General features: G+C 37.9%; 1 protein-coding gene across 8 annotated transcripts in view; it reads left to right on the plus strand.

Annotated features, from left to right (window-relative positions):
- The window catches only part of DOCK9 (dedicator of cytokinesis 9), a gene marked incomplete at its 5' end in the record, with an annotated part of 118490 nt that overhangs the window by 56920 nt on the left and 42681 nt on the right, over nt 1–18889 (plus strand). For all 8 annotated transcript variants that reach the window (XM_080613968.1, XM_080613974.1, XM_080613967.1 and 5 more), the window contains 14 exons: nt 1371–1453; nt 1906–2028; nt 5792–5871; nt 5953–6140; nt 6257–6322; nt 7255–7347; nt 7611–7734; nt 8109–8230; nt 9599–9685; nt 10316–10405; nt 13414–13529; nt 13647–13716; nt 13816–13941; nt 14064–14135. In XM_080613968.1, coding sequence (XP_080470094.1) covers nt 1371–1453; nt 1906–2028; nt 5792–5871; nt 5953–6140; nt 6257–6322; nt 7255–7347; nt 7611–7734; nt 8109–8230; nt 9599–9685; nt 10316–10405; nt 13414–13529; nt 13647–13716; nt 13816–13941; nt 14064–14135 — 1440 coding nt within the window. The remainder of the gene's footprint in view (nt 1–1370; nt 1454–1905; nt 2029–5791; nt 5872–5952; nt 6141–6256; nt 6323–7254; nt 7348–7610; nt 7735–8108; nt 8231–9598; nt 9686–10315; nt 10406–13413; nt 13530–13646; nt 13717–13815; nt 13942–14063; nt 14136–18889) is intronic.

Consider the following 18889-nt stretch of genomic DNA (forward strand, 5'->3'; position numbering starts at 1 on the left):
GCTGACTGTTACTCAGTTAAAACAATCCTGAACTGACTAACTGATTTTGGTGGTCTTAGGTCTGAGCTACATGGGAAGGTTAAGTAAGCCCAAGTATTGCCAAATTTGACGCCGAGTGTTAGACTTGTGTCACTCTACACTACAGGAGTAGCCAACAGGAACATCCATGGCTATATTAACTTACGCTATGCATTTCTGATATTCATTTGCTTATAATTTTATGCAGTTGAACGCTTGGTTTGATTTCTTCCCCCCCCCCCCCCCCCCCTTGTTCTTGGGGATTACAATGTATTAAATTGAAACAACACCGTGGCAGCTCTTCAGGCCTCCATGTGTGTCAGTACAATGAGCAAGTTCCAGTTCCCTAGAGAATTACAACTATGAACAATAAAAAAGACATGGAAGCAGCAAATTCTATAGCCACAAAATCATTTGTTCTCCCTTAAACGTTGATTATGGTGAATTAGTGATGATTACTTGCCAAGGTTCTATGCTTCTGAGAGACATTTCCCGCTTTTTACAGGAAAGGATAATGGAGAGTTGGCTCAAACAACACACTAATAAACACAGCTCTTCATAATGTCAACAGTATAGATCAGGGATAATATTCAGGCAGGTTTACCCTGTGGGGCTTTTTTGCCTCTGGCAAATAATTTTGCTCTGTGTAGGCATATAAGAAAAGCTGATTTCTGGAAAAAAGAGAGCCATTGCTCTATCAGGAGGTTCTGCTTTAGATCAAGTAGTTCAGCTCTTGTGTTGAACATCTCACACTAGTGGGTTTCTGGCTCTGTTACACATGTTGGTTCTGTGTAATGGAATTGTTTGTTCGCTTGGAAGTTAACAAAACAAAAAAGTAAAGTTTTAATGAAAACAATGTTGCAGTGCCCATACGTGGAATTGTCCCTGTGATATTCATACAACTCATCTGTGTGTATGTGTAATACAAGTATTGCAAAGTATTTTACTATTTACTCTGCAGGAATGTGTACTGGTACATAGAGTGGGTGGTGAATAGGGAAGCGAGGGGGAAGGGGACATTTTTATCTGGAGTCACAATTTTGTCTTTGAATTTTGCTCTCCCTTTTGTATGGGATTTGTATATAATATCTTTTTCTTGCTTAATTAAATATGTATCATCAGGAGTGTTAGATGGGTTTGTGTTTTCAGCCATGAAATGCTGTGAAATTGGCATGTCCTGCTTAACCTGACATGAATTGTTAAGAGGTATTTTCGTTTCTTTAGCTCACATACTTAGGTTTAATCTTCTAAAGAAGATTTTTCTAATTCATATCATGTGGGGTTTTTCTTGTGTGCTAATGGTACAAAAAAGGTAGCTTTTAAAATGTGGCTATTTCTTATGTTCCTTGCAGGTTGCGCAGAAGGTTTTGAAGAACGCTAAGCAGGCATGCCAGAGATTAGGTCAATATAGGATGCCTTTTGCCTGGGCAGCTAGGTAGGGACAGATCTTGCCAAGCTGTATTTTTTCCTGACTTTCCTTTAACATTATTTTCTGCATCTAACTTCTTGTAAAACTTCATGTGCTGTTTAAATTATTTCTTGTTTTACTTTCAGTTAACCAGAGATTTCTGACAATCAAATTTATACTTCAGCTCAGTAGTAGGGGAAAAAAGTTATAAACATTCATTATATTCTTATTCAAACAATTGAATATTGACAACTGTTTTCTATTGTCAGTATTTTTTATTTTACTATGAATGAAATGGTTCACACTTGATTTGTTATACCAAGCTATTTATATGTTAAAACTCACCTTACAATGACAAGAGTACTAAATGCCTAATATGAAGGATGATGCGGTATGCTCTAATTTGTAGTAAAGAAATCTTCTGAAGTTAATTTCAACACTTCCATAAACTCAGCTGAAAGCAAGATTTTGACTTTCAGGACACTGTTTAAAGATGCCTCAGGAACCCTGGACAAAAATGCAAGGTTTTCTCCTCTCTTCAGACAAGACAGTAATAAACTTTCAAATGAAGACATGCTGAAATTGTTAGCAGATTTCAGGAAGTAAGTGTAATTTCCCCACTTTAAAAACCAGAACCCTAACAACTCACCTTTTCTATTATGGTCTCGAACTGGAGCATCTGGTGTTTTGATGGATGTATTTGTATGTTTTTCACTTCAAATATAGAAGTTGTATAAATATTACCAAGACCTCCATGCAAGTTCCAAATCTTTTCTTTGCAGTGTTTGGGGGCAGGACTGAAGTATTATGCCGTGTCTAACATGTAATAAGCATCATATCCTGAAGTAGCTCTATGTTAGGAGTTATGCTTGCACAATACACTCTTCTGGTTCTCAAAGGAAAACAAGTGCGAACATCGTATGTTCACTGACCTTGGACAGAAAACGCTAGCTCTCAGGGAAAGGGATTCAAGCTAGTATCCAGTCCACCTTTCTTGGGAGTGCATGTGGCTCAGGATGCTTAAAGAACATTGGTCATTCTTCCTTACAAAGTATTCCTAAAGACTGCACCAGTTTGTGTGCAAGGCTTAGGAATCTCCTACGACAGATGATCCTGTTAACAAATAGTTTTAGTACCCTTTCATATTAAATAGGATATGAAATTATAGAGCAGTCTTTGCTGCTTTGCAAAGATATTTCTAATTCTATCTGGATGGATAAGGAGCTGTTGAGGAAAATTCGAAGGAAAAAAAAAAAGAGGCTTATAAAAGGTGGAAGCAAGCACAGGCAGCCTGGGAAGAATACAGGGATGTTGCCCAGGAAGCTAGGTACCAGGTTAGGAAAGTTAAGGCCTAGCTAGAATTAAACTTGGCTAGGGATGTTAAGGATAACAGGAAGGGATTCTGTAGGTACATAGCAAATAAAAGACAGACTAGGGACAACATAGGCCCCCTCTGGAAGCTATCAGGAGAACTGGCTACCCGGGATTTGGAGAAGGCTGAGGTTCTTAATGACATCTTTGCCTTGGTCTTCATTGGCAAAGGCTCTGACTGCACCACCCAAGTCTTGGAAGGGGGATGCAGGGACTGTAAGAAGGAAGACCTTGGGCCTGCTGTAGGAGAGGATCTGGTTCGAGACCATCTTAAAAACCTGAACGTACACAAGTCCATGGGACCTGACGAAATCCATCTCTGGGTCCTGAAGGAGCTGGTGAATGAAGTTGCTGAGCCACTGGCCATCCTATTTGAAAAATCATGGCAGTCGGGTGAAGTTCCCGACAACTGGAAGAAGGGAAATATAACCCTCATTTTCAAGAAGGGGAAAATGGATGACCCGGGGAATTACAGACCAGTCAGTCTCACCTCCGTGCCTGGCAAAATCTTGGAGCAGACTCTCCTGGAAGGCATGCTAAGGCACATGAAAAACAAGGAAGTGGTTGGTGACAGCCAGCATGGCTTCACTAAGGGGAAATCCTGCCTGACCAATTTGGTGGCCTTCTATGATGGGGCTACGGAACTGATGGACAGGGGCAGAGCAGTTGACGTCATCTACCTGGACTTGTGCAAAGCATTCGACACTGTCCCACATGACATCCTTGTCTCTAAATTGGAGAGACATCAATTTGATGGGTGGACCACTCGGTGGATAAAGAACTGGCTGGATGGCCGCACGCAAACAGTTGTGGTCAATGGCTCGATGTCCAGCTGGAGACCAGTAATGAATGGTGTCCCTCAGGGATCGGTGTTGAGAGACCAGTCTTGTTCAACATCTTTGTCGGTGACATGGACAGTGGCATTGAGTGTGCCCTCAGCAAGTTTGCCAATGACACCAAGCTGTGTGGTTCGGTTGATACGCCGGAGGGAAGGGATGCCATCCAGAGGGACCTTGACACGCTTGTGAGGTGGGCTGATGCCAGCCTTATGAAGTTTAACCATGACAAGTGCAAGGTCCTACACCTGGGTTGGAGCAATCCCAGGCACAGCTACAGGTTGGGCAGAGAAGAGATTCAGAGCAGCCCTGCAGAGAAGGACTTGGGGGTGTTGGTTGATGAGAAAATGAACATGAGCCGGCTTCAGTGTGCGCTCGCAGCCCAGAAAGCCAACCGTATCCTGAGCTGCATCAAAAGGAGCGGGACCAGCAGGTGGTCCTCAAAGGAGGTGATCCTGCCCCTCTACTCTGCTCTCGTGAGACCTCACTTGGAGTATTGTGTGCAGTTCTGGTGTCCTCAACATAAAAAGGACATGGAACTGTTGGAACAAGTCCAGAGGAGGGCCACGAGGGTGCTCAGGGGACTGGAGCACCTCCCGTATGAAGATAGGCTGAGAAAGTTGGGGCTGTTCAGCCTGGAGAAGAGAAGGCTGCGTGGAGACCTCATAGCAGCCTTCCAGTATCTGAAGGGGGCCTACAAGGATGCTGGGGATGGGCTCTTCATCAGGGACTGTAGTGACAGGACAAAGGGTAACGGGTTAAAGCTTAAACAGGGGAAGTTCAGGTTGGATATAAGGAAGAAGTTCTTTACTGTAAGGGTGGTGAGGCACTGGAATGGGTTGCCCAGGGAAGTTGTGAATGCTCCATCCTTGGTGGTGTTCAAGGCCAGGTTGGACGAAGCCTTGGGTGGCATGGTTTAGTGTGGGGTGTCCCTGCCCATGGCAGGGGGGTTGGAACTAGATGATCTTAAGGTCCTTTCCACCCCTAACTATTCTATGATTCTGTTATGGTACAGTTAGCTGGAGTTTTATTAATATGAATAATTGCTAATCGCAAAAAGCCTGGGCTATAGTTTATTTTATTCATGCTTACCAAATCTGATGAGGAGATGAGGTTTGTAGCAGGCATTTTAATTCCATTTTAGCAAGCTGGTTAAAGTTTCATTGGAGTTTACATAGCATTGAAATTGCTGTGTATTGATACTCCTTGCCATAAACAGTATTACTGAAACTAGTCTAGTAAATTAGCTTGCAACATCACTTTACTTTGTGAATTAAGGAAATGCTTTTGGTTATTTCAGCATCCTGCTTGTGCAATCATGTAGAGTATGTCACAGGAATTTTATTAATAGATTGTAATGTCTAAGGCTTAGCTATTGAAATTAGAATCTGAACTCCAACCAGAAAAAAGCTGTTTGCTTCACAGCATGAGATTACATTTTGGGAAAATACTGCATTTGCTTCCTCTGTAATAATTTTAAAAAATTATGCTCCTGACTATCATTACTAATAAAAGGTTCTGCATGTGTTTTTTAATACGGAAAATACTTCTACTTCAAATTATACTTCTGAATTAGCTTCATGATAACATCTAAGAAATGTCACTGAAGGGTAGTTAATAGTAAATGTTTTTCAGGGTGAGTTATTACTTTAGGAAAAGGATGAGGTAGGAAAAAAAAATTACTGAGTAGAAGATACATTTTGTTGACTTTCTGCGTTCTCTCCCCTTCTGCTCGTCTCCTAATTTTACCCCATTACCATACAAGCTTGTCACTGGCCATTGAGATTTTAAAAAGCTTTACTTATGGGTCCCCTCTTTGCTACAAATTATAGTGAGTTATTACCTGCTAACATACTTATCTTTAACAAAGTTTTCCATTTTGATTTAAAGAAAAACATGATGCTTTGTCTTAACCTTTTCCACACTTGTTAACAAAGCCTTACCCATTTTTTTTTTTCCCTCATAATTTAAAGAAGAAAAGCTGTGAATCTAGGCAAAAAGCCAGAGCAGATCAGTCATCCACTCCCAAACTACCTTTCCTCTCATATTCCTATTTCAGGATATTACTTTTGCTTCTGTTTCCTATTTCTCTTTTCTCTGGCATCTGATAGTTTTGCATTTGGCCTGACTGTGAGATTTTTTTTTTTCCTTCCTATAGACCTGAAAAGATGGCCAAACTTCCTGTTATTTTAGGAAATCTGGATGTTACAATTGATAATGTGTCACCAGATTTTCCAAGTGAGTATTAATAAACACTGGTAAATAAGACATTCAAGCTTTTTCTCTTCACTTTTTCATTGGGTTTTTATGTATTTTCAGATTATGTTAACTCATCATACATTCCCATGAAACAGTTTGAAAGCTGTACCAAGACACTAATAACTTTTGAAATAGAGGAATTTGTTCCCTGTATACCTAAACATACTCAGCCTTTCACCATCTACAACAATCATCTTTATGTTTATCCAAAGTATTTGAAATATGACAGTCAAAAATCCTTTGCAAAGGTGAGTAGAGGAAAACTGTATGTTCTTGTTTCTCAGGCTTAGTTAAGATTGTTTATATTTCTGTGGTGATCCATACAATTAACTGTTTGGGGTTTTGTTTTTTAATACTGCTTTAGGCTAGAAATATTGCAATATGCATTGAGTTCAAGGACTCTGATGAAGAGGATTCTTTGCCTTTAAAGGTCAGTCTTTTGGTTTTTGTGACTGATACAATAGTGAACAGTTAGCTAAGTAACACAGTAGTATTGGATTAATTTATCTAGTTTGAGATGGCGGCTTTCTGTCCTCCTTTTGCATTTGGCATAAGAGCAACTTCTAGATAACTTGGTTAGTTTTGATATGATAGATTTCCAAAGAACCCTCAGAGCATTTGATTTCCTTATATAAACGAAAATTCCAGAAATAAACTTGTTGCAAACAGGAGTGGCTTATGCCTACTCCACAGGAGGAATTCTTTAAAATTACTATTTTAAAGCTTCAGATCAACTGCAGAGTCAAGCTCTGTGTTTGTTTATGAGGTACCACAGTGTAGAAGAGGTGCCTGAAAGAAGAGAAATAGAAAAATATATAGGAAATCTGAGGTGAAATCACAGTGTCAGCATTACTGCACAGCAGGCTGTCCACAGATCATGTAAGCCCCCTGTCTGTGCAACGGAGCCAAGTTAACTATTTTTCCAATATCTGAAGGGGGCCTAAAAGGATGCAGGAGAGGGACTCTTCATCAGGGACTGTAGTGACAGGACAAGGGGTAAAGGGTTCAAACTTAAACAGGGGAATTCAGGTTGGATATAAGGAAGAAGTTCTTTACTGTGAGGGTGGTGAGGCACTGGAATGGGTTGCCCAGGGAAGTTGTGAATGCTCCATCCCTGACGGTGTTCAAGACCAGGTTGGACGAAGCCTTGGGTGGCATGGTTTAGTGTGAGGTGTCCCTGCCCATGGCAGGGGGTTTGGAAGTAGATGATCTTAAGGTCCTTTCCAACCCGAACTATTCTATGATTCTATAAACAGAAGGTTAAAATATTTCAAATTCTAGGTGAAGTAGATTCTAAGCTGAGAGTGGAAAGGGCTCACAGAGGTTTTTCTTGTTCTTTCTTTCTTTTTTTTTGATTATTAGTGTATCTATGGTAGGCCAGGTGGACCAGTATTTGCTAGAAGTGCATTTGCTGCTGTTCTGCATCACCATCAAAATCCAGAGTTTTATGATGAGGTAAGCTACCTTTCTAAGGTAACGTTTACTGATTTAGGAAAAATACAATAAAAAATTTGAAGGTTGAGAAGTTCTTGATCATGATTTCAGTTAAAACAGCTTCCCTTTTCACTGAAGTACATTTGTAAGTTTTGTGTGTATAATTCTTGATCTTGCTTCAAATAACACATACTCTGGAATTGCTTTTTAAGTGTGAAATCCGTAAAGCATGTCACTGCTCTAGCTGAAGATTTCTACAAAGGTTGTGATTCTTTGCCTTTCAGATTAAAATAGAATTGCCCACTCAGTTACATGAAAAGCACCATTTGTTGTTCACATTTTACCATGTCAGCTGTGATAATTCAAGCAAAGGGAGTACAAAGAAGAAAGATATTGTTGAAACACAAGGTTTGTATACTAATGATTTACTTTCAGTAATTACTGGGGAGATTTTGAGGTGTGCTTATACAGTAACTCGTGATTTTTGTGATCCAAATAATGCTTTCTAATTACATTATACTGACTGATTTCATTAATTATTTCTTTTAATTCAAATGTTTCAAATGTTGTTTTAGAACATTTATCAAATATATGGGGGTTTTTAAGCTTGGTGACAATTTATTTGCCTTTGTAATGATTTCTAATTGTTTGAGCTCAAATCATTTGACCTTTACAGTAATGTTTTCTGGCTTATGAATTACATATCAGAAGTAAGACTTTTGTAAGGGTTTATGTCCAGATTCATAACACACTTAAAACTGCTTGCCTTTCGTGTTCTGTAGTCGGGTATTCTTGGCTCCCTCTAATAAAGGATGGAAGAGTGGTGACGAATGAGCAAAACATCCCAGTGTCGGCAAATCTTCCATCAGGCTATCTTAGTTATCAAGAAGTGGGAGTTGGAAAGGTATGTTATATAAAATTAATATTAAAAAAAAAAAAGATGTGGAGAGAAGGTTTGAATGTAATTCCCCAGTCTGATAAGATTTAAGTAATTTTCCAGTAGAATTTTTTTTCTTCTATAGTTGAAATGGAGTTCTTTGCAAAACTGACATCCGATTTAAAGGAAACAAGCAAACACAAGCAGAAATGGGAGACAAAACTTATGATTAAATTCTGACTTTTACAAGAATTTGAATCAGCCTATCTGAATGTAGTTTTTCATTTAAATTTTTTAAGTACTTACTTCTGTTATTATTTAACTGATGTGCTTGGGAAATGTTTAATTTTTTCTAGTAATAATTAACTAGAAGTTACAGTAATTTTAGAATATGTTAAAGTATTTTTCAGTTTATGAAGATTTGCAAATAATCTGAAGTCCTGTACTAAATTTTTTTTAGCATTTCATGCTGTCTCCTTTCAGTAAGTCCTTTATTCCTGAAAAAGTCTTATTCTCACATCTTGATTTTTGTGATCTTTATATTTCACGAGTGAAATTTATGGTTGTACTTTTCAAAGCAGAAAGCTTGCAAAGTTGTAGTAATAAAAATGGTACCAAGGAGAATACAAAATGTAAAATGTGATAGGCAATTTGACTAAGAGAATGAAATGCAGAGATGAAATTGACTCATTTTGGAGGAAGAGGCCTAAAATCAGCACCAAGAGGTGCTGCTCTCCTCCTGTTCTACCACCATTTCTTTTTTAAACTCTGCTGTAAGCTTTCCAACCATCGTATCCTTCACATCTCATCTTTTCACATTGTAGGTGTATTCTTTATGCCTCTGCTGTTTGTCTCTGCTCATGCCCACGGGTAGAAGGTTAGGACCAATATGACTAGTTGTAGATCTAGCAGTAAAATCTCCCTAACTGGTCAGGATTGACAGTTGAGTGTTGCCATTCTTAGTTCTTTGGATATGGGATAGGAAGGAAGCACTGGCTGCTATCTGTTGGTAACCTCTGTTAAGGTTTAAACTCTGTCAATATCTGTGGAAATTCTTATTTTTTTTCTCAGAAAACTAGTAGATACTTCTCTCTAGTCAGAAGTTTCTTTGCAGTTGTAGGTGAAACATGAAATCCATGACTTATAGAAAAGCAATTTTATTAGCCAGTAAGAAAACCTCTGTGGTACTTACAAAAAAACATTTTAAGCTTCATAAGTGCTTTTGATAATATTGCCTGCATAATTTTCCTTTTTTATGACTTTATTCATTGCACACATTTCTTCAACCTGTTTAAGAAAAACATAAAAATTGTTGTTTGTGGTGCTATAAATAAATTGTTTTACTCCAGTATACTGCTACAATATTTTACTTTTCCTCTGCATATGTGCATGCAGCATTCTGGTCCTGAAATTAAATGGGTAGATGGAGGCAAACAACTGTTGAAAATATCCACTCATCTGGTGTCAACTGTATATACACAGGTGAGTTATGAAACAAATTAAATTGGAGAAGGTTTTCGGAATAATGTATGTTTGTTATATGTATGTAGAATATTTGGGAAGTTTCTTAAAGTCAGTATGTTGATCTCTTACTTCTTTGTCTCTTGGATACTCTGCATGGTATCTCTTACATCAGCTGTGAAAAGCAACAGATCTTACATGGAAGCTATTAAAAATGTTGTCTAACATTGTCATCCATTCCAATCTGAATTTCGCTGTTAGATGAGAGGTCATAGTTGTCTGAAAGCTATCTGCTGGCATGTCTACAAAGCAATGAGTCCTGTTATAGCTACTTATAAAATATATATTATAATTGGTTGGGATAATGAACATTAAGTATGCTATTTTCTGCATGTCAGTTGGTTTGAAACAAATATAGGTGGTGTTTGAATTCAGAAATCACTGGAAATTTCTTACATGCATTAAAAAAATAAACATTACATGTAGACTAACTTAGTCTTTGGAATAGTGAACTTCAGTTAGTTTTGAAAATTGAATCTGTGGACACCTGTATGGATTTCTACATATAAGTATTTTTAATGTGTTCTGCTTTGTGTTATGGATAGCAATGTTGGATATTGTTTAATTTGTTGTTCTTTTTGTCTTTGACAGGACCAGCACTTGCATAATTTTTTTCAGTACTGTCAGAAAACTGAGTCTGGAGCTCATGCACTAGGAACCGATCTTGTAAAATATCTTAAGGTATAAAATGGCAATGAATAACAGATAATTTATTTATTTATACTTTTGCAAAGCCTTAGAGCTTCAGACATTTTCTTGATCTCATTAATGGAATAATCAGCATAAGAACGAACAAAAAGATACTTCCTACCTTAGATAAATTTCCAATTGCAGTGTAAGAGGAAACCATGAGGAAATAATGAGACAGCATTGGTCAGCCTTAGGAGTGATAATTTTGAAACACTGATGGCTTAGTTTGTCAAAATAATCAAATTGAACTGCACGGGGGAATAGCAAGGAATGATAACTCCTGATTTTCTAAAATGTTTCTTAAGAGGTCATAATTGTCATGTCTACAGTTTTCTTTCAGGATTAGATCAATAGAGTGCATGGTTTCCACAGCAATTTTGTCTTAGCCAAGTAGGCTATATTTTTAATGTGAAGCCCAAAATTCAGGCACCTTAAAATCTATGTAAGGTATCACAAGTAACTACTTTTCTTGGGCACAACAGAATTTATAGTTGTAATTGAATACCATCAGTTAATAAAACTGGACTGTCTACTCAGGACATTCAAGTAAGAACTTGACTATTAAATGTGGCACACTTCTAAACTGGACTTGCTTTGGGACCCAGGTTATGTCAGAACCATGCCTCTGAGTCTTCTTCCTTGCCTCAAGATTTCTGTGATCAACTTTGGTCCAAAGCAGGACACATTACATTAGCAGCAGAATAACGAATAAGTCTATTTGGAAATAGGGTGGGTTGTTTTTTTTTTTTTATTACCATTTTTTACTAACAGACCTGTTTCTCCATTTTCTATTTGGCCTTATCATTCTGAAACTTTGCAATCCTAAAACATGCTGGCAAAGCATATGACAATCATGCACCCCATTAGAAGGGATTCTGGCTATTGTAGCCTCACATCAAAGGGTAAAACAAATAACAAATAATTTTGTAGGTAAACTTCATCATCCCCCATGGTTACTTAGAATGTGTCATTAGAGATGCCTCTCACTTGGGTTTCTGCTACTGACATTCTTGTTTTGAGATGTCATTTCTCTGCTTTTCTCACTTGAGCTATCTGTTCCAAGTTCCTCAATGATTTTTTTTTAGATCTGGAGCCATCCTGATTTCCTCTGCTTTCTGCTGCAGTAATTGTACCAGGCAGTCACCACTTAGATGACGGTAGCGCTAAGCCTGGTAGTGTTTGGCTTTAGAAGTCAGCACTCTGCAATACTGAGGTCCTGCTGAAGCTAGAAACAGCTTATGTGCAGAATCCCTCCGTGATACCACACTTGCAAATCCTGTTATCATTACACTTTTCAAAATAGTCTTTCTAACTGTGTATATGTGAGAAACTCTTTACTTGCTGCTTCCTACTGTTCGTACTAGATTAACACATCATATTGCTTTGCTTCATGGTAACAGAAAACAAATGCTTTCTTCTGTGTCAACTACAACTTATGGCTATTTTCAGTTGCATTTGGCCGAATTCCTGTCTAGCTTGATCTCACAGGGGCGCAAATACTTTTTACTTCTGTATTGAGAGGTTGCCTTTTGTGTGTTGGCTTGTACCTACCTGCACCAGATTTGGCAGCCTGAGTGCTAAATGCTCCTTAAAGATCAGTTGTTTTAGTTCACTGATGACAGTTTGCTGCAGGTAATATTTATGGTACAATAACACATTTAAATACTTAGGATTTAAGTATCTTCACAAAGTCAGTGTGCTACTGGCAGAGTAACTTGGGTTGCTGAACCTGACAAGTGTTCCTTCATTCTCTCTTCTTTCTGCTCTTGCTCTCCCTAACAGGATTTTGTGAAAGCACCATCTGACACTTCTAATTAAAGGTTTTCTGAGACTCACTTGATTATGCTCTCCTTCATGTTTCATGAGTCCAAACATCACTTAGCATCTCATAAGTTGAGGAATCTGCTTGTAGTTACTTCCATTGCTGCCTGAGAGATCAAAGGGCACAGCTACTTCTGGCAGTCTGAGTGTAATTGAATACTCAAAGGCATCAGAAGTTGTCACAAGTCCACTTCAGAGTCCTACTTCAAACAGCACCTTTACCAAAAAATGTTTGCATCCTGGAAGGAAGTGTGAGCTGAAGTTCCACTTGCATGTTTACCCAATGCTCTGATATTCAAGGCTTATAGCAAAGATGCTGTAGCTTATGACTGACGTTTCCAGGAAGAATCACAGATCATGTAGGAAGGAAGAGTATTTAGAGTTCTGAATAGTGTGAATGTGCATACAGGCAAACATTTAAGCAACAAGACAGCTACCTAACACTAAATAGAAATGTTTGAAATTTGTTGTCTATATGCATGTTCAGCAAATAGACACTTTTTTTTGTCCAACTTACTCTAGCTGCAGGGGATTTTATGGCATAAAAAGAATGTAGGATGAGATGCCATACACTGCCTTTTATGTCAAGGTGGTTATGTCTGTAGAATCTTTTGCATGTGTTGGAATGCAAAGGCATTTCATGAAGAAGCTGAGTGGTTAGCAATACTCTGTCTCCAGTTTCCATCATTGGGTAGTTAGGGATTTTAGTTCATTCTGGTTTTTAACATATTAGTTTGTTGGTTTGCAGTAACTACTCTAACTAGTATTGCACTTATCAAATGTAATCAACCTATATGTTTTTGTGGAACTTCTGTTTGCTAGATGTCTGCATTGGTGGAGAAAATAGCAAACTATACCAGAGTGTCAGTGTCTGGTTGCTGTTGTGTACACATTACCTAGAATGCATTTCAACAGAAAAGTACAAATAACTACTTCTAAAATGCTTTGAATAAAACTTCATTTTTATCCCTAATTTACCTGAATGTAGAAAATATTTACCAAATATTTATGTTGGAAACTATTGTCAGTTGCTTCCTGTGCAGTATTTCTTTGGGTAGCAGCGCGAGCAGCGTATAAGTCTTTTTGGAAAAAGACGTGCCCTAAATTTTATCGTTGCAGGACTTGTGATTTAAATGCCATTGTTTTAAGGGAGTAACAGTATTACTGCTTTCTTTTAGAGCCTTCATGCTATGGAAGGCCATGTGATGATAGCTTTCCTGCCAACTGTTCTAAACCAGTTGTTTCGAGTTCTCACTAGAGCAACTCAAGAGGAAGTTGCAGTCAATGTGACAAGGTAAAGAATTTTAAGCGCTTTGTAGAGTTTATCACATAAATCTATAACTGAGTAGCATTTTTGCTATTGCTATCATAGCTTTTTTGTAGGCTTATTTGGTTTCTGACTTCTGTTTAGGGTCATTATCCATATTGTTGCTCAGTGCCATGAAGAAGGCTTGGATAGCTACTTGAGATCTTATGTCAAGGTAGGTAAAAGTAATTTAAATGTTTCCTTTTCCTATTTCTCTAAAAAGAGTAAATTTAGTTGCATCTGTTTAATTTCAATTCTGGTTTTCCTCCCTAAGTATGGTTATAAAGCTGAACCCTATGTTGCTTCTGAATATAAGACAGTACATGAAGAACTGACAAAGTCCATGACAACAATTTTAAAGCCATCTGCTGACTTTCTTACAAGCAACAAGCTACTTAAGGTATATATTGAACCATACTTTTTACTTTATGTTCTTACCTGGTCATAACTGAAGAATAACTGCATTGAAATAGTAGCTGAATGCATGTGGCAACTTTACAGAATGTTTTCTTTTCTCTGCAGTATTCATGGTTTTTCTTTGAAGTTCTGATAAAATCAATGGCTCAGCATTTGATAGAAAACTCTAAAGTGAAGGTATGTCAACTTTTGCAAAAGAATGTTATTCTAAACAAAATTTGAGTAGTCTCTTCTTTCTCTAATCGCATATTTTTATTGCATGTTAGAAGAAAAAGTTCTTTATACACATGGTTATGATTTATATGTAATAACTTGATTTGTAAGAAAGGGGAGGAAAGAGCAAAGCAGGAGAAATTGATTAAAATAGTAGATAGGAAAACTAGAGGGCTAGATTCGACGTTACTGTAAAAGGTTAGAAACCCCTTAAAATCCATGCAGCAGAGCTGTCTGTGTAAATCTGCAGATTCTAGTCAGATCTCTTAATAGTTATGGTGCAGTGAGGCTGGAAGCAATAGATAACACTGTGGACTTTGATGTAAGCATTACCCAGAAATATATGGGCTTTTTCCTGAGCAGCACAATAGCTGTGATATAAAATGACTCTGAGAACAGTGAATTGCACGCTTTGTAGAAATGGGAGGAATTCTAATTGATTAATTTTAAGCAATCAGAATTGAATAAGGAAAAAATCTGTTACACGCACAACTATTTTTCGGGTTCCTCTGGAATGCAGGAGAAGCTCAGTTAGTTTGTCAGGCTCCTCATTTAGTGCCAAAATCAGTTGTGTATTTTAAGCTAAACCTCCCCCACCTCAGTCTGCCCAGCTGTGTTCTATTCTGACTTTGTTTTCTGTGGGTAGCTAAAATAAGCAAAGAATGTCTGACTCCACCCTGTTATTTTGCATTTGAAGAGGGGAGCTGTGAGGGGTGCTCATGATGGGAGCTTGTGAGGGGCTGGCGTGAAGGGAGCTCATGTGGGGCAGGCGTGAGGGGATTTCGTGAGGAGCTGGTGTGAAGGGAGCTCGAGAGGGGCAGGTATGAGGGGAGCTCGTGTGGGGCAGGCATGAGGGGAGCTCATGTGGGGCAGGTGTGAGGGGCAGGTGTGAGGAGAGCTTGTGTGGGGCAGGCGTGAGGGGAGCTCATGAGGGCATTTGTGAGGGGAGGGGATCATGAAAGGAGAGCAGGGCGGCCATGGGCCGTGAGGGTGGCCATGAGGGGAGATCTTAAGGGAAGATGAGGGTGTGGCTGTGAGGGGTAGAGGAAGCAGCTATACAGAGTAGGCCACTATGGGAGGTAGGTGAGGGATGGCTGTGAGTGGAGATGATGATGGGGAGATGTTGAGAGGAGATGAGGTGTGATGATGAGTGACTCTGAGTGGAGGACATGAGGAGCAGCCATGAGAGGAGATCAGTTTGCCCTTAGCGATATGGTTTAGTGGTGGACTTGGCAGTCCTGGGGTAATGGTTGGACTCAGTGATCTTAGAGGTCTTTTCCAACCTAGTTAATTCAATGGTTCTGATTCTGTGATTCAGACTTTTTCTTGTAGCATCATGAGATGCTAGCTGCTGTGTTGACGTTTCATATAAGGAAAAGGATTTGTCTCCATTTAAATACAGAGTCACAGAATGGTCTGGGTGGGGATGGATCTTAAAGATCATATAGTTCCAACCCCCCTGCCATGGGCAGGGACACCTTCCACTAGAGCAGGTTGCTCAAAGCCCTGTCCAGCCTGGCCTTGAACACTGCCAGGGATGGGGCAGCCACAGCTTCTCTGGGCAACCTGTGCCAGTGCCTCACCACCCTCACAGTAAAGAATTTCTACCTAGTATCTAATCTAAATCTACCATCTTTCAGTCTAAAGCAGTTCATACCATCTGTTCGAATAATTCAGAATTTGTAAACTTAAATTTCTGTTATTGATTTGATGTTCCTTGAGCAAAGACTTTGCACTTCTGGTCACTCTGTGAACAGAGTATTTCTTATTTCACACCACTATTCTGATCTTCTTATAATCAGTTAAATTATTATTGAAAACCACTGAGAGAATTTTTGTTGGTTCTAGTACTTACCTGCCATTTCTGGCAGTACTTTTTGTTTTACAGTATTCAGTTCCGTGAGAAGGATACAGTTTTTCTAATTACAGAATGTGGTGCTTCTGGGCAAGGTTTTCAAAACATTGTGTATGTGAAACTTTTATAGCTTGAGGAACGTTTCTGTTGGCTTTGGTAGGTGACGCTCTGAAAAACAACAACATACTGGTTTTGCTTGGCTAAACAAAGTTTATATAATTTTTTGATTTTAACAAACTTACAGAAGTCCTCACAAGTTAGGAAACAGTGTATTGGTTTAAAAAAAAACTTCAAAGAAACCACGAACTTGCTGTCATGCAAACCCATTTCCTTAATTTAATTATTACTTCCTTGCAATAGGAATTGTATTTTTAAATTGAGATCAGAAGGTGGATTAAAAAAAGTACAGTAGAATATAATATTTTTAAAGCATGAATCTGTAAGCAAACAAAAAACAAATGCAGTTTACTTTTCCAAATAACTCCACTAGTGTTCATGTTTTCAGTATCCTTGCCAATGTAATCTACATCTCTTGTTTAGTATGACATACTACCATTGGGGAGCATTGACATTATTACTAGCTCTTAATATATATATTTTTTTCCATTTTTTATAGTTATTTCTTTCCTCTACAAGTGCTCTGCTGACTCATTTGCTCAGAGCTAGTGTGTCTTTACTGACCCATGTAATTCTAATAATAAATTAATATTTGGAAAGCCCCAGCACATACATACAAGGAGCAAGACTTTCATTTTAGGGAAAAGGAAGTTGGTAAGCGAATAATGTGTCAGTTACAGGTGCCTGAAACTGATTTTATTGCCTGATGTTACAGAATTATGGTGTGAATTGGGGTAGGCATAACCATGATTATTATTCAGGAAGAGCTCCGTCTCTTTATGTCTAGGTGACCTAAGTAACTATAAGGGAAGGCACTGATTATTTTCTTTTTTCAGTAGTAAGAACCAGTAGCTGAATTCCAATGGCCTCAGGTTTGCTGTACTTGAAAGACTAAGCAGTTCATTTTGTGATTTACTGTATGCTATAAATTACATGCTATGGTCATTTGTGGTCTTTTGAGATAGATTCCTAAGCGTTGTTATAAGTATGCCTGGGTTTTTCATTAAAGTACACCCAAAAATGTAGGCAGGAGACAAATCAGTGTATGTTTGTATTTCTGAAGAGTGGTCTAGGAATTATGACTGTATTTAAGTGGCATTGTGCATCCACTTGTTGCATCAAATTTTGTCTATTATTTGGGATTTCATGATCATATAAATTTTGAAAACTTTGGTCATTTTAAGTAGTCTTTCAGCCATACAAAATTTTTTAGGTAGGTTAAAAATTTATATAATTTCATTTTAATAGCATAATTGTAAACACACATTTAATAGAAAGTACCAATTGGGAGTTTCAGGTTAATATTTTTTTAGTTTTTTAACAGTATCTTCAAAGGCATTTCCCAAATACGAGAAGTTCTTTTAACAGGCACCTTTAGATTCTAGTACTTTGCTGCATATCACCTTTAATTGCTGGGTTTTGTCATTCTTCCCTGCAATAACATGAAGTAAGGATCATAGCTTACAAACTACTGGAGTGATTTTTGTTGTTGCCTCCACATTTCATGTTAAAAAAGACATCTCCAGTTTTAGAGCTAACCTCATTGTCATCTTACCTGTGACATGAAAGAAATATGAGCAGGGCTTACCTCTTGTTTGCATGTATCCTTGTTCCTGAGCATCACTTCTTGGTTTACAAGCCCTTTTAGTATCAAATAAAGTGTTTTGGTAGCTTTTTTCTGTCTTACTGGGTGAAGTAGTAAAAGGAACATGCATTCAAACATTTCCTACTTAGGATATGTGATTAAAAGATGATTTTCTGAGTGCAGCAGAATTATTTCTATAGCAAGAATTTTGTAGTATTTTAAAAAGTATTTAATTACTGTCCAACCAAGACTGAAGTTACAAGATTATGACAGGACACTGGCTGGCATACCCACCAACAAAATTTTTAATTTTTAATTGTTATGTCATTAATGACATACTAATGACATGTTGATATTTATACAGGGATCTTTTTCAGTCTTAATATCTATTTTTTGAAAAATAGAACTAGAGATTTTGGAGCACAGTTCAAACACAGAGAGCAAATGATGTAATCATAGATTTATGCAAGGTCTTGACAAATTCTGCCTAGGAATATTGCATTCAATATAGTTCAAAAAATAATTAAGTAACAAAGCATTCAGGGAACTTGGATGTTTTGATTTTCAGTTTTCGGAAAGAAAAGACATAGTGACTGTACAGTTGAAACAGTTCTTGTCAGTATCAGGTTCTTGAGCTTCACATCACCTGTCATTAAGTCCCTTCAGACAAAAACAGAATCTTTATTAAAGATTGTAAGATATAGATAAATGTAAGAGGCTCTGCAGTGCCAAAAAGCTGAAGGTAATGTAGATGGTGAGTGGAAAGGAAGAAATTGTGAATCGTCTAAGCCAGTTGGCAAACTGCCAAAAAGCAAGGGAAAACAGTTCTAATTGTGGAAAATTAAAACCATAGAAAGTAAGATTCTGAAGCCTGGAAAAACTGAGATTTTAAGTCACTGAGGAGCAAGAGAAAGAAATATGCATGGATGAGAATGTCCACAATAGCAAAAGGCAAAGGAGTTACTAAAAAGATAGTTTCAGAACAGCAAAACCTTGGGGTTTTGTTTTTTGATTGGTTTTTTTTAAGATAGAATATAGAGTCTGATAATGCAGTTACTATATGTGAACTAGATGGTACCTGCTTTGGAAAGAAAAATAGGTAATATGGAAGGATTCCGTTTTATTCATAGCTTCTGTCATCAAGTTTACTGCAGTCTAGAA

The sequence above is a fragment of the Psittacula echo genome (assembly GCF_963264785.1).
Source record: "Psittacula echo genome assembly, chromosome: 3".
Taxonomy (NCBI): domain Eukaryota; kingdom Metazoa; phylum Chordata; class Aves; order Psittaciformes; family Psittacidae; genus Psittacula; species Psittacula echo.